The sequence below is a fragment of the Branchiostoma belcheri genome, unplaced genomic scaffold (genome assembly GCF_001625305.1).
Source record: "Branchiostoma belcheri isolate BF01 breed outbred unplaced genomic scaffold, Haploidv18h27 scaffold6, whole genome shotgun sequence".
Taxonomy (NCBI): Eukaryota; Metazoa; Chordata; class Leptocardii; order Amphioxiformes; family Branchiostomatidae; genus Branchiostoma; species Branchiostoma belcheri.
The window spans coordinates 2,234,487-2,256,126 of NW_017804242.1; the positions used below are offsets into that span (position 1 = coordinate 2,234,487).

Sequence of the window (21,640 nt, forward strand, 5' to 3'; positions counted from 1 at the left end):
GTGTGTTCATGAAAACAAAAACATATATATAGCCTATATTTTATCTGAGCATTCGCCATAAACAAAGAATAAACCTTAACTATCAAGTTTATTCATGTTTTTTTTTGTTATTGAAGGAGTTCAGAAGAGCATATAAATTGGTCGAATTGTTCAGGTACAGGTTCAGGTCCGGACCTGTACCTAAACCTGTGTACCTGAACCTGTACCTGTACCTAAAATCTGTTTAGGTACACAGCTCTACTTTCAGTTCATAGAAACCGATTTCATGAATCATGGCACAAAACAAGTAAATCTAGGATTTGAAACAAATCTGTGATTTCTACATTCATGCCGTACTTACATTTAGGAATGTCTGAGAAAATCTGTTAAACTTTAGAGATAAAAAAAACGTGGGCAGCACCCATGGCTAACTAACAATAACATTTCCCCACTAATGGGTATTTCTATCAACCCAGAGTTTACTTGCACTTATAAGTATTTGCCTTACAAGTTATGCAACAGTTGTATTAGTGTGATTCTAGGTCCTGTTCCTAGGTACTAGGTACAAGGGTTAACCAGTACAAAATCTAATGCAACATATCTTAAGATAGAGTGTGAGCACTCTGGTGTCACAAATTGTCTTTCCAACTACATATACATGTACCAGAATGTACTTCTGGTATCTTTCTGCACTTAATTCCAACTTTACTCAACCCTAATCATTTGCATTTTCCTGTTACAATCAGTTAATTACATTTTTCTTTTGATTGCAATTTGCCCTCAGGCATGGATTTGCAATAAAGATATAATCATGATTTTATCGTGACCTTTCGTTAAAAAACTTGAAGAACCCTTGATAACATTTCCTTTACATACACTCGCCAAATGTATTTTCCTGCTGCAGGCAATTGGCATCCAAATTGGTACTACAGGGTGCTAAGGGTTAAAACTTTCATTGAATCCTTAATAGTGTACATTTTACTACTTCCGTTTTTTTTTCAAAGTACTTCATTAGCCCATCATTTGTCTTTTCCCCCATGTTCTGTGAACATGTCCATTTTTCTCAGACCCTGAAATTTTAGTACTGTGAAGACAATGTGAATTACAGTTGAACCTTATGGCCTCATCCCTTAGCTGTATTTCCCATCCTCCCCATCCCTTAGCTGTACCCCCCATCCTTCTCATCCCTTAGCTGTACTCCCCATCCTCCCCATCCCTTAGCTGTCCTCTCTATCCTCCCCATCCCTTAGCTGTACTCCCCATCCTCCCCATCCCTTAGCTTTACTCCCCATCCTCCTCATCCCTTAGCTGTACTCCCCATCCCTTAGCTTTACTCCCCATCCTCCTCATCCCTTAGCTGTACTCCCCATCCCCCTCATCCCTTAGCTGTACTCCCCATCCCTTAGCTTTACTCCCCATCCTCCTCATCTCTTAGCTGTACTCCCCATCCTCCTCCTCCTGCTCCTCCCCCTGGTCCATGTCCTCGCTGTGCTGATTGACGAGTGCCATGATGGCATGATTGACAGCTGCCATCTCCACTGCAACTTGGACGGGATCCTGGTGAGCCTCCTTGTGCTCCGGCTCTACTGAAATGTGAAGGTGAGGTTAGCTTAATGGCAAGAATTACTCTCAATAAATACCTTAAATTGTTACTAGGAGAAGATGTGTTACATGAATGCATGGAGGATGGACAGCCTCAGAACAACAAGAATTGCTGCAAACTGGAGGCCAAGGGGACCCAACAAGTACACTTATGTGTAGAAAGCGTTAAATTGCTTCACATGATCACAAACAAGGAGGGTGATGGAATTAGCATCACAAAGAAGGAAACGATAAAGGAATATTGTGTTCTGACTGATAAATTAAGATCTAAGGCTCTCAGAAATATTCTGGGACCTTAAATATTATCACCCCATATCCTGACCCCATGACCCTCTGTCATTCTGCCTGTCAATCTTCCCCAATCTTCATATATCAACCCTCTCAGTTCAGACAAACACACAAACCCACAGCTTAGCCAAAACAATATATTTACAACACCAACCATGTTCCTGTAGTACATTCCCAGGGTGGTGGTCTGTATTTTGGCTGACCCTATCCTCTACTCGGTGGTGGGGGTTGGACTGACTGCTTGGCACCGGAGACATGGTGTTGTGAACTATAAAGTGGAAAACAGTACTGTTAAGTCTTCAACACTTTTTTAAATAATTAGACGCAAAGCAGGCTTTTAGCTAGGGGCATCTGGACATCTGGGGAAAACCTTGTACTGAAAATTAAACACCCTACTTTTAAGCAGAAGTGCTAGAACACCATAAAGACAACCCCCTTTTTATACACATACTTCTCACAAGCCTCAAGTCAAATATAATGTTAACTAATACAAAAACTTGTACCTGAAATAAAATGAAGAGATTTATGAATTTAAAAATTTTTCCCACTTACAATATACTGCATGTGAAGAATGAACAATTATGGGCACCCTCTGAAACAATCCTAGCTAAAAGCCTGCTGCATGCAAAAACAGATGTACAACACTGCTATATATCAACTAGTCAGAATAAAGAAAAGAGATTTACTTTTAACCCCAAAACTTGTCAAACCTGCTGACTGCCTTCTCTTCACGTCTTTCCGTCGGTTGGCGAACCAGTTGTAGACGCGGGCAGAGTTTACCAACATCTGGGCCGGCAGATCAACTCCTGGATGGGAAAGACATGGTGAACTGTTGTAATAACAGTCAAACCAGCTATGTGTGAGAGTCAATCAGCACCAAGGCCAGCTCTTTTGTATGTTTCTAAGAGTTAACTGGGGTTTTAGTTGTAGACATGGGCCGAGTTTACCAACATCTGGGCTGGCAGGTCCACTCCTGTGGGGGAGAGACAGGGGGAGCCTTGGTAACAGTTTAACTACAGCCCGAGCAGGAAGCCAGGTATGTGTGAGGATCATTCAGCACCAAAGGCAGATATATCTATGTGTGAGGGTCATTCGACATCAAGAATATCTATGTGGAAGTGTCATTCAGCACCAAGGACAGCTAAGTGTGATGGTCATTCAGCACCAAGGACAGCTCTTTTTTATGCAAGTGTGGGCAGCTTCCCTCACTAACTGCAGCAAGAACCCTTGATGAATAAGGATCCTGTATCTGTACCTGGTTTCTGTATAACACTGTTGCAGGCGTTGGTGATCTCCTCTCGTTTCTTCTCATCCGGATACTGGTTCTCTTCAAAGTACTTCTCCATGATGGTGATGCAGGCTTCAGGCCAGTTAAACCTGGGGACACAAGATAGGACTTCAAGGCTCTAAACACTGCACTTCTGTGCTCCCAAAATTTGCACCTAACATTCAACTGTGGGTGCACTGCTGCAGATAGATATTTGTGTAGGGTTATATACATAAAACTGTACCACTGTACATATTCTAGAAATTTAAGTGTCAGAAAAAAATAATAAAACTTATTGTGTTAAATTTGAACTTAGCTATGAAAATTGGGTTTATTTTTTTATATTGTTGAAAATTTGTGTTCAGTTCTCTGACAAAAGACTCCCACTGTCATTTTTCTTGGGGCCTTGGTTAAACAATAGACTCCAAATCTCACCTATGACCTCTTCTGTGTACGCTGCTCCTGAACTGAAGGTGAGGTGTCCAGTCATGGTCATCATCCACGTGCTCCGCGACTCGCACAGCTTTGGGCACCGCTGCCGTCAGGTCAAGCGCCGACACTGTCAGGGGTTGATCATGGTTATAGATACATCTTCATGGACACAATAAAAGTACAGCAGCTTTCAGCATTATCTATCAACCCTTAGGGAACTGGGCTAGTAGTCTTTTCATCACCGAAACCCACCTTTGTCTTACATTGTACCTGCTCTCAACTACAGTGACTTTTGATCTTCTACAACTATACCTAGAACGAGTGAGTACAAAGGAACTTTATCAAGTTAAATTGTTGCCTTTCCCTGTTAGAAACTAGAATGGAAAACAGCTTGACTTCTATGGCAGGTTACCACTAGGTGTAGGTAGACATCAGAAATACCTGCACAGCTTCAATTTTACCTGCACTAAGTAACAGGTACTTTTGTGGTAGTATTGTGAGCCCTGACTTCTTCTATATACATGTACTTACTGGGTGAGTTGGAGAACTTCTCGCGGATGTACCAGGTGAAGAGTGTGCGTTTCTTGATGACGCTCATGTCCAGGCCCTGGGTGAGGAACTGGGACAGGTAGGACTGGCTGATGCCGGTGAACCTGCTGATCAGGCCCTGCGAGATCCGGCGCTCAGACAGGAACAGTCGCAGCTCCTCCTTCACGGACTCCACATTCTTACTGAGGAGACGGCGAAAAGGGAAAACTATCGGTCTTGATGTGTTTAATAAAGGAAGACAAACCAAACCAAACAAGGAATGCTTGTGTGTGAGTACAGCTGCCATTTTGTGATCTTCTGTTCATTACTGTACAATTACAAATAAATACTTCAAATCACCTGGACAGAGGTCGAGCACACCCCATCTTATATTAAGCTAATGAAAGGTTATACCACAGACTACACTTGTTGACACAACATTTGAAAACTATAGACGGGTCGTAATCCTTATTAAATTAAATATGCAAATACAGCTTTAAAGGAGATGTTCTACATAAGTGCTTTAAGCCACCACACATTACAGGTTTCATGCAGGTGCAGTACGTTCTACTGACATGCTCACTAGCACCATCATACTGGAGAGATCCTGGAGACTAAGTTCTTACTTGAGCATGATTTCCACTTCAGTTTGGATCTGTTCCTCTGACAGCACACAGTCCTTGTGTGGCCTGGGCTGCTCCATGGGGGCGGCTGTTCCGTTAGCTGCCAGTGCCCCCTGTGGGCTGGAGACAGGCGGGCTGGCAGCCGGGACAATCTCACCTTCGGTCTTCAGGTTCCATCGCATGGTCCTGAAGGGATAGTGGATGTTGAAAGAAATCAAATGTCTTTACTTCAAGAATGATGGTAAAGGATAGGAATCACTTGGTGCAACTTCCAACTTTATCATTCTTCGACTATACCATCATCAAAATTCACAACAAAACCACTACACACATGTAAGGACCATCTGCCTGGACAATGTAACGGCTTTTTGTTGGTTCCTTGCATTGTTTTCCCCTTTTAACCACACTTTGACTCAAACATTAGGAATTTTCTCTTTAGTGACTACCTGTCTACGTGCCACACACCCACATATAGAACAGATTTTATTGGTCCCTTTTTCAGTATCAGTAGTCAGACTTCTTGAGCAGTTTTGAAAATGTATTTTCTAGGATGGTAAGAGATGCCATATTATTATATACCTGTTGGTACTTGCATGTACCGGAGGAGCGACGGTACTCCCGTGTTCGCGGTCCAGCCTCTCCATGGTCTCGAGCGCCTGCAGAATCTCGTCCTTGCTGAGTCCCGTCCGGCGCAGCCGCTGCAGCAAGTCGATCTGCTCGATCGTGTACCGCGGCTCTCCCATCATACAACACCTGGAACAAACAAACAACCCGTACGTGATACAAAACAACCCGCCTGGGAGCCCAAAATCTAATCATGTCGAAATCTCATCAATCTATGTCTTCTGAAGTTATCATGCTAAACCACACACAATGACATCATATACCGGTTTTTGGTGTGCACGCTATCAACATAACGCTGCCTAGTGCACTCCTTATATTGTAATTTAAAAATTTTGAATAAATAGATAAATATAACTTACATTACTACTGTACAAATTTATACATTACTACAAAGTACAAAAAGATAACCTTCTTCAAGTTCTTGGCTAAGGTAATACGTCAAGCGACTGGATAAATCTTGTGAAGAGTCAGACGTTTCAGATAGCATCTGCATAACTCCCAAGTTAACCATCGCTAACCAGAGCATACACCACAAACTTAATTACCACTAACTTAGGAACTGTAGGATAACAACATCGGCGATTGCCAAGTCAAATTTCCCGCCACTCTCCATTATAACAGTTTTCGATGTTCCGTTTCCGAGCGAAACGCGCTTTTTCCTCGCGCGCCGCTTTTCCCAGACATCAACTTGGCATCAGACGTGACCGACATGAACAAACACGTTACTAGGTTGGAGTCACGGGGCCGCTGGGATGGCTTATAAATTAATGAAATTAGCATAATAACACGATAAACGGGGCGCTGGTTGAAAAACAACTCGGGTTCTTTGTCTGTTTTCGCGCCTATATCTCCCGGAAAAAACGGTTGCAAAGGATGAAACCTGATCAAAACGTACCTATATGGCTCCCGCTTGCAGACCGATTCGGTGAAATCGTCCGAATTTGGTACAAAACTGCTAAAACTATCAAAACTCGGTCCCAAAACCTCCGGGTTTATAACCCAAACCCTAGGTCAGCCATGTTGAAAGTGATGCATGCTGGGATATGTAATTAACTATTCCAGTTACCGTCGGTGACCAGTTAACTAGACGTCAAGTCGGCAGATTTTCTTCAAGTTTGCCGACATCTTGGCGTTTTTTGTACACCAACATCCATTTTACTTTCTCAGCAAAACTTAGCCCTCTTCTGGTTGTCTACAAGATTTTATCGCGACGAAGTTTAGAACTAAAACTATTAACTTGCTGTTCTGTTAGACTCCCTCCGGAAAATGCCTTATGATATCATATTTATGTCTCCGAATGACCAGCTTAAGCATCACTGTCTTATCCAGCTGTCTTAGACGTTTCAGTTTTTCTTCCAACTTGCGGAAAACTTTGGAAATGGCGGGGCTTCTTTTCTGGGTCAGAAACTCCAGTCTTTGATTGCGTCTGGAAGAGTCCATTACGTTCAATGGACCCACTGTTAATGTAAACTGTATAAAAACATAAAATAAGCAATAAATATCAAATTAAATCTCATATTTCATTACTATTATATTCTATATACTACTTAGGGTGATTAAATATGTCTATATTGAAAACAAAATTGTTAATTCGCGTTGTGATACACACGGACTCCCCCGTTTCGTTGGTAGGGTCTTATTTACCTGGGGCTATCCTTATCCATTACTGTTTGGTTTCCATGCGAAGCGCTGTGCGGCGGCGGCATGTTTAGGGTAAAAGGCGCCGCGATCGGCTCAACAACTTGAAGCACCCTCTTCTCCCGTCCTCCACGCGGCAGGTGACTGGTCACACAGCCAGAGATACACCATCAGGTAAACCGGATTCTGTTCTGGTTGAGTTATAATTACGGGAGAGGGAGGGCCACAAGTGAAAATACTGCTACATTTTACTCGGTACAATACCACAAAGTTTGTCGAGCCACCGGTCGCTTGGTGACTCAAGAGCCAGGATTTCAGGTACGAGGGGTCATTGGTTCGATTCCCGTTTATAGCGTGATACTTGGTAAGTCGGACAAATCTACGATCAACTGATGAAATATCCTGATGATTAGCTAGATTGTTTACTGAATCTGTAACTATGCACATTAAGGTGGTTGTTTATTTAATACTAGATGGATTTTGTCGTAATTCTTCTTAAGTGTCATAGCATTGAGAACATTGAAAGTTTTATTTTCTGTATATCCTTTTCATTGTTTGGTTATTTCATAAGTGACTTATGGTATAAACGTTGAACCAACAAACTGGAGATTTCTTAGTGTACAGAGCAAACAATTGTCCAAATACCACAAATCAGTGAGTCCACATATAGGCTAAAGTAATGGCTGCAATTTGTCGCTATAAGTATAACTACCTCAGTACAAATTACTGTCAGTTTTGCCATCCAGGTGTCCCTAATTGTGCCTAGAGAAGCTATGGTGGAGTTAGTTTGTTTTGTTTGTTGGTGGGACCATGATCGGTATGCACACAGGTCCACCCAACTATGAAGTGACAACAGGGATACTGTCAAACCTGTACTTTGAGCAACCACCTAGGCGCCATGGCCCATTCCCAATACAATAGAATTGTCCGGATTGAGACGAATTGAAATTCGCTTCGATCTGGCTAGACTCGGCTCGGATCCGGATCAAACTCAAAGCGAATCAATTTGGCTCGATCTGGACAATTTTATCCTAGTGGCCGTGCAAACCCTAGCTAATGGATACTGTCTTGCCACCAAAAGGGACCTGTTCGGAGATTATACATAAGGGTCAGCTGGCCAATGTAACTACTTTTCTATTGATTCAAGCATCAAGAATCCTGTCTATAATGACCACCTGTTCACATATTAGACAGACCAAATTTTGTCGGTACCCAGAGTGGTCCTCTTGGGCAGTTTAAACATTAATTTGTATACACAAGTGTATCTAAAACTGCAAAACTACCCACAGTGACTTTTTCATTCCAAATTTTACTAGGATCAAGGAAGTTTGATTTTTTCCATACCCCCTACTGTTTTCTTTTGTTTTCCAACATTCAACGAGTCTTAACCCAATAGTGTCCCTTTATGTCTTCTATTCATAGCCACTTCCCCTGTCTCCTAATTAAATCAAGTCCCAGTGTAGAATCCTTGAAGCTTCACAATGCCATCAATGCTGTTAAAATTGTCTTTGTTGTCAGTGCCACCTGAGTCTTTTGAAATCTAATGGTAATAATAAAATGGTTTGTATCTCCATTATCTTAGCTGTTTAGCTAAAATGGTTTAAGCAGTCAGTGCTAAGTACTTAAAATAAGTATAAGCCTGGTAAAATGGGTCCCAAATAATTCCATTATCAAGTAATAGTTTCAGAATTGTTACAAATGGCTTAGAGATAACTTTGTTACTTATGTGCAGGTCTAAGGGTCTGTCACCTTTCCGGTAGCATTGTCTGATCACAAATGTTGTAGAGTGTCTCTAACATGGAAAAAAAAGGACCACTGTGTTAGAGATGGGTGTACAGGTATGTCCAAAGAAAAACAGCTATCATAATCATCAAAACATGTATGAAACACTATAATGTGATAAGTTTTACTCTTAGTACAATAAAAAAAACTGTAAGGCCAATAAAAAAAGAAGAGTTGGGGACATGTGCCTTCCCATCTGACCTACACATTGATGGGAACCCCCTTAACTGTCATTAATGAACTTCCCCCTCCCTCCCCACCCATCTGTTCAATAGGAATCAAAGAAGGTGTGCTGATGTCATGGCCCATTTACTGTCAGTGTGTCCATGTTGGTCTGTATGTGGGCTTGTTTTCTCAGAGATTTGTCCTGTCATGCTACATGACAACCACCTGGGCTGCTGCCTGACTACTAGTACTTGCACTTGTAAGACACTGGAAAAATTGTATTGTTTATTAGACAGCTACATTTATTATGTCAGGTTGTTACAGTGTATCTTGTGGCCTTGAGAGCTACTGAGAGGTAAATACAGAGACTCCTAACTACTTGTAGTCTACTACTAGATGAAAATTTGTCAAATGTAAAAGTGTCACCAGTTCTAACATGTAGAATATTACAACGAAATTTTCCGATAACATGTTTCTTACATGTTTTGTCACTGAAAATTGCCAGTATAAAACATGTACTGATGTCACATTCTTGGTTGTTTTCATGCAGGACATCACATCAACAACAAGCCAGCTTCAACAATTTAACTTAATCTGCATCATCCTGCACAGCCAGCCAGAGGAGCATCTCTCTATAAATCTGCCCATTCCTGTGCTGAAATATGTTGTCATAGCAACAAACAGCAGGATGCGGGAGGAATCGCGATCTCCCAGCGAGGATGGCGGAAAGTGGGCACGGTAGCGTCGACGAGACGGCCGCTGACCCTGTTGCCTGGCACAACCATGACATACCACAACCACTACAACCACAGCCCCAAAACGCGGGACTCCTCAAAGAAGTCGAACCCCTCCCCGTATCTCGCGAAGATTCCTACATAAGCATAGAAATCACCGCCAAGAAAAAAGACATGCAGGAGATTGAGATCTCCCAACCTGGCGATGACGCAGACAAACTCAAAGCAGCTGAACCTCAGGGTGGGACGGACTCTGGTTTCCACGAAAGTACCAAGAGTGCTGTAAAGAATGAGAAGACGCTCGGACCTCCGCCAACGTCGCACAAGAAGCGCAAGCCTGGGAAGAAAGGCATCTACTTCTCCTACTCTCCAGACGCAGCGTATCTGGAGAAGAAATTTGTCGTTGAGACCGTCCGGCAGCTGAAAGAGAATAATTTAGCAGAAGACATTTGGTTTGACAAGGATGAGAAGAACATTGACTCCCCGACGTGGTTCATGCAGAGACTAGAAGCGGTGGAAAAATGCCGCGCTGCGATCCTCATTCTGTCAGACAGCTACTTCCAGTCTACCGTGTCCCTATACGAAGGCAAGGTGCTACTGGAAAGAACGATATCCGTATCGAGACCTCCGCAGCTCTTTCTCGTTTTGTACAGTCCCACAGACTTACCCCCACAGTACGCCCCCTTTCTGGAAGGAATGGTAGACTTGACGTCAGGGAAAATCGCCAAGAGCAGCCTCGCTGAGAAAAGCTCCATGGTGGTCGGATCCCTGAGCGTATACCTAGAGAAATTATCGACCGCGATGGTCCCGGCTTTGCCTCCGCTAGTGGCCGAGACAGAATTCACAGGTCAGTATAAGAAAACAAAGCTTTGTCAGTGGACAGTGAATGACGTACAGGAGTGGCTTGCGGGGATGAAGGTACGAGAATTCTTCTGTCAGGCGTTCGCCGAGAACGGCATTGACGGGTTCCTCCTGATGTCCCTGACGGAACAGGACATGATCTCGTACCTCAGCATCGAGAGCCGCATCGTGAGGAAGAAGATTCTCTCGGAGATGCTGCAGATCTTGGACAACGAGCAGAAGATGCGGGAGGGATGGCACCTGCGTGTGAGGACCAAGAGGCCGCGGGTGGACACGGTTTACCTGGTGTACGACCCAGCCGACGTCAGACTAGCACAGAACATGAAGGCAGATCTACTGAAGAAGAACATACAGGTAAGATTGTTTACGTTCACTTGTTATGTCATGAAAGTCCAACTATAGTAACAAGTTTATAAGCCCATGAAAGCAATGCGGCAGTGAGGAAATTTATCAATATTATCCTGAAAATTAGAACTTGACCTATTTTAAAAGTTACAAATGTATGTGCAAATTCATGCACACCTGAATAGCAGGGATTTTTATCAGGCTGCAATGTGTAAAAGAGGTCATTTATTTTGTGGTACTCTGAGCTTCTACTAATTGAGATTAATTGGCCTTAGATAACCCATTGTCTTTAGTTTAAAGCTTTACCTTACAACATGCTGAAGAGCACTACATTCTAGCAAGATCTAAATACTAGTAACAAGACAACTCTAAGCTTTATAATCTCAGGGTATACAAATCATGTAGATAATGGAGGTATAAAATTTGCATTTTAATGTTTACAAGAATGTATGTAGTAGATAGGCCCTTCTTGTGCATACCACTCATTTTTTCTAAATGCCTGCAAATTTTCTGTCCTAGAAAAATGTACCAGGGACTTTTGGGCTCAAAAGAATTACACAGACTTTTGCTCTTTTCCCACATGACAGAATGGGTCTTTATTTATCTTCCAGGAGATTGTACTGTTTGTTTGAGTTGGTAACTAGGTGACAATTTGACTTAACGACCCTTGCTAACGAGGGGAGTGTGTCAGGGGATTAGACCCTTAATCCCTCAGGGGAGAAGTCATTAATTATCCTGTCAGGGTTGAAAGGGATATTTTTTTTCTCAAACTGAGAATGAGATAAGTGTAGAAGGTAATCTCTACCAGGCTTCACAGACGAATGGAAGGAGTAGAAATTGGCCAAATAGACAGATAACATGCCAGGGGAGTTGGTCTGTTAAAGTGTACAGTTCTGTATATGTTCTTGGCATGTTATCTGTCTCTTTGGCTAATTTCTACTCTTTCCAGCCCCCTCTGAGTCTGAAGCCTGGTAAAGGTTAGTTTGGAAGAAGTCAGGGTTAGAAACCTTATGTTGCAAAAGACTTTGATTCGTTTGAAACTGAGAAGGGTTCTGCAGTTCAGAGTAGCCAGCTTGCACCTCAGAAGAGGATGAGTAAAGAAGAAGAAGAAGAAGAAACTGAGAAACTTTGAACCTGTTTTGTGTACATGTAACTTATTCTTTTTGGATGTTAATGATAGGAAAAGTTTGTGACTTCAAAATTATTGACACTGGTACAGTACATTTCTAGCTAGCCAGCCAGGCTATAAAAATTGCTTAGATGCAATTAAAGCCCATGGTTCAGGTTCAGGTTCAAGTTCAGGTTCAACCGTCTTCAGTTGAAATGCGAGCCTTTTGGAACCACTGAACTGTGTCGTATGCATGAACAAAGAGCCAGTTTCCCTCAACAAGACCTTGTAACGTTTCCTGGTGACCACGTCGCTGCTTTGTAAAGTTTGTTTGTGTCTCTTGCTTCGGTGGTGATGGAGAATCTGAAGATATTTGTTGACCGTTGTGTGAATGAATGGAATTTCTTGTATATACACACACATACAGCTAGAAAATACTCTTTTGTTTCAATGTAAAACTCAGATATTCAAACATGAAGTACATTTATAGTTACTGTATCTGCTCTGACACAGGCAGTGCCATGGCACCGTATATTCTTTTCTTTTTGCTTCAGTATTACTTGCTTCAACATTTTGCATGGCAATTCCTACAGTGGGCTTTGAGTCAGCCTTAACAAATCATAGTGATCACCAAGTTCAAAAACAGGAAGTTTTTTGTCAGAAAAAAAAAACAAAGTGAAAACTAATACATCAAGGTGACATGGCCTAAGGTAACGTGTAACGGATGTACTTAAATGTAATAAAGTAGCAGTCCGACAATAGTTGAGCCAATGCCATTTTTTATACGTCACATATAGATATACATCAAGCTTAACCAAAGGGCTGTCAAACAAAAGCCTTTTCATTGAAAGTCATACAAATGTGTATGACTATGAGGCAATGTTATGTACAGCGAGTTGTACAATAGACAATGAGCCTATTTTCTCGACTTTGAACCTTCCTGAAGGAATGCAGTTTACCCAAATAATGTAATGATATATATCAAAGCAGTCCCTTTGCTTTACGTTCTCCAGTAAACACACCTGTCTCTCAGACTGTCAGACGTGACATTTTCTGACTTTCAAGTTCTCCTCAGTGTCATGTATGTGTACAGACGGCCCGAGGGACGTGCGACTGCAGGGTTGTGCTGTTTTTGTTTGCCATGCTTTTAAAGCGGGGACAAAAGAGGGGTGCTCAGGCTCTTCTGTGTGCCAGGGTCAGACTCAAGGAGGTGAAGTTGATGTCCTTGTCATTCAAGGCGGCAAAATTGGATTTTCAAAGTCAATTTTCAAGTCAATTTTCAAGTTGAGTCAACCCTATCCCATAGCATATTGATATCTGTAAGGCAAAAATGTGATGTCCCTGACAGAAAGCAAAACTTTGCTTGCTGTCATAAATGTATTGTTGGCTGTGAAGAGAAGAGAGCGATTTATTGCTGGTACCAAAGAATAAAACGCTTCAAGTGTAAATTCATGACACCACAAAAAAAGTATGACTAGTGTACAGGAGAATTGTTTAAAACATGTAAACCTCCTTTTGCTTCGTACTATGAAATGAAACCACTTGAAAGGTAAATGAATTGACCAAAGAAAGCAGGTATGTACACACAATCTCTGCTTGAATTGGTCTGAAGCCAAATTCTTTGGTGAAGGTACTTCATGAGCTGAACATTTATTAATTATTCAAAAGTATTTGCCCTTAATGAATGACTGGTTTAAGTATGGATAAAGAATCTACAACATTGCCGGTATTTATTTTATTTCTGTAAGTAAAGAAATGCTTAGTGGATATGTAGAAATAGAATGTAGTATTGATAATTATTTTTATTATAATCATTAATTTTGTTATATGTCATTTCCTCAAAACTTTCATACATTTTATTTTAGTTCTTGTGAAAAATTGAATAGATCAGGATAAAATAAATGCAGCACATATGACATTGATGGTTTGTACTTTCCAAGTAGAGATTTGATAGGAATATTGTGACATGTTACCAGCATTTGTCCCCATTTTCTGACAGTCATGCATCTGCTGGCAAGTCAGAAGAAGCCCACAATCTTCCCAACCAACCTCTGCTTGGAGAGATTTGATTTTGCACTTTGCTGCAAAACCCTCTTAGCTCCAGATCAAAGAAAAAAAGAGAAGTTAAAATCTTGTTACAGCTCTTAGTGCAACTTGATCTTCCCATTCATGACACATAACCTCAGCCAGCGGGGGACAATTGAAGCCATAACAAGTTTAACACCTACATTCAGGCCGGCTCCGGAGGCAACGGATCCTCCTGTTTTGATCCCCTCACGGCTTTGTGTGGCTGTTTGTCTCAGGTGTTACGTTTCCTTGATGTTGTTATTGACGTGAGTAGCGTTGGTCGAGAAACAGTACTGATGGTACATGCATGGCAACCTTATGTGGGAAAATATTTAAGTAGGATGTAAAGATCTTAGCCTTTGAGATGTACGTTAATCCAATATTGTGCCAGTAGCACAGGACGAAGTGTAAGCCTGAAAGCATGAGGATTGTTGTACTACCCCCCTCACACACTTTTACAATAAACTTCAATATATTGACATAGACCCTTTGTCTGGCCCTCATATGACTCTCTTAAAATGTGTCGACCCTCAGAAAATAATTGATTTACCTATTTGTACCTGTATAACTTACAGATGTTTCATCCAAACTTGTTTAGATACAGGTATAGGTTCAGGCCTGTTAACCCAAACCTTAGGTGACTCTACCAGATTAACTACATATGTAGCTAGGTTGGCTATATAGGAGAATATTTGCTGTCTTGGAGTTTGACTGGCCATGGAGGGAAAGAAACAACTTTCCAGCGGCCAGACTCCCCAGTGGCCAAATTTACTCTCATTTTTGCCGAATTCTACAATACCTATTCCCGTAAAAAGGACTGGTGGATGCTAACCCTAACCCATGTACCTGTACTTAAACTTGTGTACCTGTACCTAAACCTGTCTACTTAAACTTGTACTTAAAGTTAATTTAGATACATAGCTCTACCAGGCACTGGAATGTCCTAAACAGTCCCCTCCTGACCTTGCTTGCTGCCTGGCATGTAGCCCTCAAAAAACTACAAAGTTGACAAAACAGTTAAGAAGTAACACGCACTGAGGTCAACAGACTATTAGGAATGGAAGACTGGTGTATGCTCTCATCCTGGATAGATCACATGTAGTAACACTTCATATCTTTTATTTGACAAAATCATGCCCAAAGGCAAATTGCATGTATTATAAGTTAATGTAATTTCTAGAATGTCAAATAAAGATGTAAGTAAAGTTATCGCATTTGGAGGAATCATCCTTTTGAAAATATCCATGAAGCATTTTTTTTTATTTTTTATTTTTTTTTTTCTTAGCTACATTGACAACCAATGCAGTTCATTGCGAAACACCTAACTTGGAGATTATCAAGCACTCAGAAAGTCTGGACAACTAATTCACTCTACAAACATTGTACAATAATAAAACAGCCATCACTATTAGAAGGGCAACCAGGAGAATGTAATGCTGTTTTGATGTAAGCAAAACATCATACCGATATTGCCAACAAGCAACTGAGTGTACGTTTTGTACATTTTGAAGTCGTTAACGCTTGTGAGTTGTGACAAAATCAGAGTTGTTTATGACACTTCAGTTATTGACATTTACCACATTTGCAAGTGACTGTCCCCTTTGAAGACGTCAACCTGGAGAACAGACTAACTTAAAGGTTTGAACCACTCACACCAGGCTACATGTAGGATGGACTGTATTTTGATATGTGTGGTGGGTTCTTTAAATTGTGCTTCATGTGTATCTTTGATCAATTACGACCTCTGTCTTAGGCTTTGCATCTCATCCAAGAGGACGGTCTTATCTTATCTTATCTTATGCAATACTGGACAAAATCCCGCAAGGGACATCACGTCCAGGTGCCCGCCTCAGTGTGGCCGGTGGTGGTGGTGCAACCGTGCTCAATAATAAAAAATATCGAAAACTTAACAAAACTTGTGCATTCAAAAATATAACAAGAAAAATGATGTGTTGGCCACACTAAGTATACATAACGTATCGGTCTCTAAAAGGTACTCATTTTCAACTGAGTCAAGTGTGGAAACAGGTGTCAATTGCCTTTTTTATTTGCCAAGGGCACAACATACACTGGGGCCTGCCAGGGACTTGAACCCAGAACCTCCAGATTCTAAGTCAACAACCCTTACCACAAGACCACCTTGCCAGCTCATTCATTTTCTTTCACTTCATTTTAGACCCACGATATGACAGAGGTCACAGTGTTGGGAAGAGTGTGTTTTAGTACAGGTGTTTTTACTGGGTCATATTTACGGGTAAACATTTACCTTTAACGACAGCCCAAAAGTCGCGTTAGCGGTCGCCAGGACGCGCTGGTATCTGTTGACACGATACTGTGTCGTTTTGTTTTCCGACTCAATACCCATTATGGTCTGCTCATTTTGACCATGGTCAAGGCAGGAGCATTAGTTTCACCTCTTGACCCCGGCACAAAGACGTGTCGAGGAAAGAAAATAAATGATACATTGTATAAAAATGGTCCAGTGTTGTTTCAATGTGGGGAGAGAAGTGCTGGTATACAGTGGTGGGATTTGATTACATGTGGCCTTGGAACTGAGCAAAAAAACTTTGTTGACCTCAATAAGTTTTAGTGGAGTTTTCAATTTGTTTTCTGAAGATATTTTTGCCTAAAAGGTAAAGAAAAACATAGTAATATTACTCAGGCATATACATACTAGTATGATTAATAAATTCCCGTGTATGCAGAGCTTTAGAGTTAGAGTTAGAGTTAGAGCAACAGTTACTACTGTGAGTGTACAATTACTGTGAATTCTTTGTGATGACTTTTCTGGAACTATTTACATCGACTTTTATCAAATACATGTTGGGTCAGTGTGACTGTGAGGTCCACGAAACATAAGGGCTGACTTGAAAGTACCCACATGGTCAATACTGGCCATGGAAAGGGTCTCCATTCAATGCAGGACAAACACTTGGTAACTTCTTAAGTTGTCCATCTATTGACTACTTAGTAGTGTACAATTGGGCCTGGTTTGTTTGGTTGTTCAACTACATGGCAACTTGGCATTTGTGTTGTGTCGGTACGTCATTCCCACAAAGAGCCTGGAATCACAAAGAAAGCTTTAAACACCTTACAGTTGGATTTGTAATGATGTCAGCATTGTGCCCTGATTGAATTAGGTCAGACCACCAACATGTACAACTAGCAGTCCTACTTTTGGGTACTTTGTAGAATGTAGTGTCATGACAGTTTCCATACCTTTATGAAATTTGAAGTACATCTTGTATTAGGTGTTTTGTTTCTCGTGGCCCTATGGCTGTGAAGTCTTTGCTTATCTATTCAAGCTACATATTTCATCATAGCATTTAACTCTATAAAACTTGATGTCCTGAAGGACCCAGTACATGTACATGCAGAATAAAACATTCAGTGTTGTAGAGACTAAGGAGGGCGACACTTACAAAATAATAAGATCTGTTGTATCAAAACAAAATCATTGAATTACATTCCAAGGGCAAAAGTGAAGGTCACAAATCAATCAGTTGCATTAGACATGCATTTAAAGGCTGCTAAATGACTGACATAACTATGGATAGCAAAGTTCAAACTTGTTTAACATTCAAAAGCCGATATTACGGTCTGTAATCTTCATCACTGCACAGAGCCATGATGAAGATGACAGTCATCAAAATGATGGATCTTGTTAAACAAGTGGTTGTGAACTTTGATATTCAAATGACATTACACATGTATCTGCAGATGCTGTCAAATTCGTGGTTAGTTCGTGAATGTGTGACAGGGGCTTAACTGACATAACTCTGTTCACCCCCAGGTTGACACCCACGACAAGCTGGGCCAGTCCAAGGAGGAGTTTCTGCAGATCAACGGTCCTCGGATCGCCGGCTGTAAGAACATCCTGGTCCTGCTGACGGAGGCGGCCGCCACCTCGCCCTTCGTCTTCAACGAGGTCCTGTTCGCCGAGTGGCTGAACCGGACGATCGTCACCGCACTGTTCAAGAACATGTGGTTCAAACTCAGGCCTGCCATGAAGGCCATTCTAGGTGAGTGCTATAGTTCCCTGAAAACATGTCTGAGGGGAAAGTTGGTACCTTGGACTTAATACACAGAGTTTTCTCATCTTATCTATTCCTTCATCTAATTAAATGTATTCAACCATTGGAGCACCACGGACGATGTGACCACCAGTCTCCTCTGTCCTTTGTTTTCTCTTTTTCCAAACATTTTATTTATGTCCATTTTCTAGTGTCATCCTCCCATCATTTCCATTGCCCACTTCTCTTTCTTCCTCCCTGCATGATGGTTATTGCTAGACCCAATGACTATGGCATCAAAGCACTTCAGATCCACTAGTCTCCTCTGTGTTCTGCATCTGCAGTTGTAGTATGATTGACACTAGTTATCATGTTGTCCTTTGTTATTGACTTTATTGAAAACTTTAAAATTTACTACAGTAACAGTACCTCTGTAATATTAATTACAAACTGTATTAATTTTGCCATTTTCTTTTACACACCTGTCCAGGTGAGAACCCGGCCATCGACTTTGAGACGAAGATGTACGCAGACAGCATGGACGTGCTGGAACACCAGGTGCGCCCGCTCAGGAAGGTGTCGGGCATCGTGTTGGAACAGGCGTACCTCAACCGCATGGCCGAGGGGCTCAAACCACTGCAAGTCCTGGCAGCTCCGCAATCAGGTCAGCTTCATCTTCTTAGTTATACCTTTTATGTTATGGTAAGCATATAGATACTGTAAGGAAGGTTTCAGGTATCGTACTGGAACAGGCGTACTTCAACCGCATGGCTGAGGGGCTCAAACCACTGCAGGTCCTGGCAGCTCCGCAATCAGGTAAGCTTCATCTTCTTAGTTATACCTGTTATGTTATGGTAAGCATATAGATACTGTAAGGAAGGTGTCAGGCATCATGCTGGAACAGGCGTACCTCAACCACATGGCCGAGGGGCTCAAACCACTGCAGGTCCTGGCAGCGCCGCAATCAGGTAAGCTTCGTCTTCTTAGTTATACCTTTCTTGTGTTATGGCAAGCATATATAGAGATAATGTAAATTGATTCACTTTTGAGGTGGTTTTATGTTGTGGTAGGAGGGAGGGGAGGTTTTTACAATGTTTTAAATTCCCAGTAGTCATGCAAGGGAGATATGAATTTGAGGTAGTGGTGTTAAAAAAATGCAGAAAGTATTACAGGGGCTTGCGGCTATCTATTGTTCTACATTTAGCTGGTAAGCAGCTGCCAATAGTACTACTTCATGTATATATACACTGCCTACTAGTAGACATACATGCAGATAAAAATTGCTCCTTTAACCTGTAACCTCTGTACAGGTCAGATCATGTGGCCGCTGGCAGAGTACCTGGAGCCGAAGGTGTTCATCGTGTGTAACCTTTAACCTATAACCTCTGTGCAGGTCAGATCATGTGGCCGCTGACAGAGTACCTGGAGCCGAAGGTGTTCATCGTGTGTAACCTTTAACCTATAACCTCTGTACAGGTCAGATCATGTGGCCGCTGACAGAGTACCTGGAGCCTAAAGTGTTCATCAGCTACCAGTGGGACACACAAGCCCGGGTGGACGACATCCGCGCCATGCTGGAGTCCAGCGGAGTCACATGCTGGGCTGACATCAGGTGAGTGGTCGTTTATAGCTGTAGATGTTACAGGGCTTTAACCAGGGCCTGTTTTTCCGTCAATTGCAGGAACTAAATGTGGAGTGTGACAAAAAAATTTTTAAACCAATCCGTCAACCTTTAGGGACAAAGTCAACAGAAATCTTAAGCTTGGGTTAAAATATAAAAATGTCCAAAAGACCAGCGACCAACAACAACCTCTGAACCCCCATGATTTGCCTCAGTACACAATGTGGGAATTTGTTTTTGAAGGCTTAAAAATACAAAATTTCCCGGGAGGGCATGACCCCAAACAAACCACATTTCGTATGCATATGTCACTCCCCGAAGGTTAACGTCTTCAATTTCTTTGTTTATTTCACACAGCCCGGTGACCCGAGGTCACAGCAGCATGAGCAGTCGCAACGCCGCCCTGCTGTCCCGCCCGGAAACCTCGGGGGAACCAATCACCAGCCAGATCCAGCGCAACATGCGCGCCTGCTCCGTCGTCATCTGCTGCATCACGCCCAAGTACATCCAGTCCGACAACTGCAGCAAGGACCTCACATTAGCCGAGACGCTCTACAAGCCCATCATCCCCGTCATGCTGCGCTTCCTGCCCTGGCCGCCAGAGGGAGCCCCTACTGCAGTGCGGAAGATCCTTGCCAGGCTGAGCACCGTGGACCTCAGCACGGACAAGCTCTTTAAGCAGAACTTTTACCAGGTGCTGGAGAGGGTCAAGAAGCACCTCCAGCCTGCCAAGACATGAGGCCTAGAAAAATTAATGTTGTGTTTCCTGTTCCGGTCCTAAAAAAATTAGCCTGCATAGGTAGGGATTAATTTTCTTTAATTTCTTTTTTTTTTAGATTTTAACCAAAGTGATCCAACAAATACAGTTAATATGACACTGAAATACATTTTGTAAATCAGAATGCATCGCAAATGTGTAGAAAATGCACATTGGAAAACTAATTCGGAATCCACGTTTTCATCACTCAGATCGAAAAATCTATGTCTCTCATCGGTGGCCGCCCCCCCCCCCCAAAAAAAGGCTAGGTTTGGGTTTTTTTTGTTCGGGTCGGTTAGGTAAGAAGAAGCACAACATATTTTTCCTAGGCCTGAGCAATATGCTACTGCTGCTGTTAGTGAGAGAGTGGGTCTGTATGGGGCAATGCAGGAACTTTGAGAAAAGCTGTTAGTTCTTGCCATTCTCACGACTTGTCAACATTTGCAACTTTAATGGAGTTGCCTGAGTCTTCAAGATGATGGTTTCTTGATAAGAGACAGGCAATCAAATATTTAACCTTCAGCCTGCTAAAGTAGCTGTTTGGCACCAAATTTGTGTTAGGCAACAGGGAGAAGGTTTTAACCATTATTAAAATAATGGTCAGAAACCCTATTTTTGTCGCCGATGGATTGATTTTAAATGTGACAGTAGAATAGGTACTTTTAACTGCTGAGTGATTTTTACCATAACTGTCTGTCTAGTGGTGTCACATGGTGAGATGAAGGACCAACATAGGCTACATCTACCAGTTCTCTCTGATACAAGCATTTTCGTGCTTACTAAATTTGGATTGAACAAAAATATGTAGTATAGAGAATGAGCAGAACAGGTAAGGATGCTGTTCTGGAAAGGATTAACTAATGGTTTTTAAATCTATTTTTCTACATTATACATGTATTGTTTGCCAATGGGTGTGAATATCCACAACTAAAGACTAAGGAACAAAGACTTATTAATGTAATGACTAAGATTATAAGGAAAGCATTTAGTACAAGTTGTTCGCTGTGCGAACGAAAAGAAATGTCTTGGAATTGCTTTTGAATAGCCTTTTTAAGAATGACTGTGACTTGTACATTCCAATTTTTAGTGGAAAAATTTGTAATAGAAGATTTCATTTCAACAGAACAGTTTAAAGATGTTTTGCCTTTGTTTTGTGAGACACACATCTCAACCAGGGAGAACATGTTTCATTTTTCAGAAGCTAAT

General features: G+C 41.8%; 2 protein-coding genes across 4 annotated transcripts; one reads left to right on the forward strand and one right to left on the reverse strand.

The window, feature by feature from the left end:
• Positions 1-1,222: 1,222 nt before the first annotated feature.
• Positions 1,223-6,655, reverse strand: LOC109482572 (homeobox-containing protein 1-like). Of its 3 annotated transcripts, none has more exons than XM_019785337.1 (9): positions 6,239-6,655; positions 5,299-5,472; positions 4,723-4,905; positions 4,100-4,299; positions 3,572-3,695; positions 3,125-3,246; positions 2,580-2,675; positions 2,024-2,137; positions 1,223-1,565 (listed from the first exon to the last, which is right to left on the reverse strand). In XM_019785337.1, the coding sequence occupies exons 2-9, from the start codon at positions 5,463-5,465 to the stop codon at positions 1,411-1,413; spliced, it is 1,161 nt and encodes a 386-aa protein (XP_019640896.1). In that variant the 5' UTR covers positions 5,466-5,472; positions 6,239-6,655; the 3' UTR covers positions 1,223-1,410. The 3 variants fall into 3 exon arrangements, with proteins under 3 accessions (XP_019640896.1, XP_019640893.1, XP_019640895.1); XM_019785334.1 differs by having other exon boundaries at positions 1,224-1,565; positions 2,556-2,675; positions 6,239-6,654; XM_019785336.1 differs by having other exon boundaries at positions 1,225-1,562; positions 2,556-2,675; positions 6,239-6,654.
• Positions 6,656-6,972: 317 nt separating this feature from the next.
• Positions 6,973-21,554, forward strand: LOC109482570. Its single transcript, XM_019785332.1, has 6 exons — positions 6,973-7,155; positions 9,479-10,877; positions 17,837-18,065; positions 18,547-18,720; positions 19,533-19,668; positions 20,035-21,554. The coding sequence occupies exons 2-6, from the start codon at positions 9,648-9,650 to the stop codon at positions 20,414-20,416; spliced, it is 2,151 nt and encodes a 716-aa protein (XP_019640891.1). The 5' UTR covers positions 6,973-7,155; positions 9,479-9,647; the 3' UTR covers positions 20,417-21,554.
• The last annotated feature ends 86 nt before the right edge of the window (positions 21,555-21,640 follow it).

Excerpts from the sequence above, each read along its gene's own strand:
- LOC109482572 (XM_019785334.1), bottom strand. The coding sequence starts at position 5,465 with ATGATGGGAGAGCCGCGGTACACGATCGAGCAGATCGACTTGCTGCAG. Across the intron at positions 3,696-4,099 it reads GAAGTTCTCCAACTCACCCA|TGTCGGCGCTTGACCTGACG; the intron begins GTAAGTACATGT and ends AACCCCTGACAG. Across the intron at positions 2,138-2,555 it reads GACAAGTTTTGGGGTTAAAA|TTCACAACACCATGTCTCCG; the intron begins GTAAATCTCTTT and ends TCCACTTTATAG.
- LOC109482570 (XM_019785332.1), top strand. The coding sequence starts at position 9,648 with ATGGCGGAAAGTGGGCACGGTAGCGTCGACGAGACGGCCGCTGACCCT. Across the intron at positions 18,066-18,546 it reads TGCCATGAAGGCCATTCTAG|GTGAGAACCCGGCCATCGAC; the intron begins GTGAGTGCTATA and ends ACACCTGTCCAG. Across the intron at positions 18,721-19,532 it reads CCTGGCAGCTCCGCAATCAG|GTCAGATCATGTGGCCGCTG; the intron begins GTCAGCTTCATC and ends ACCTCTGTACAG.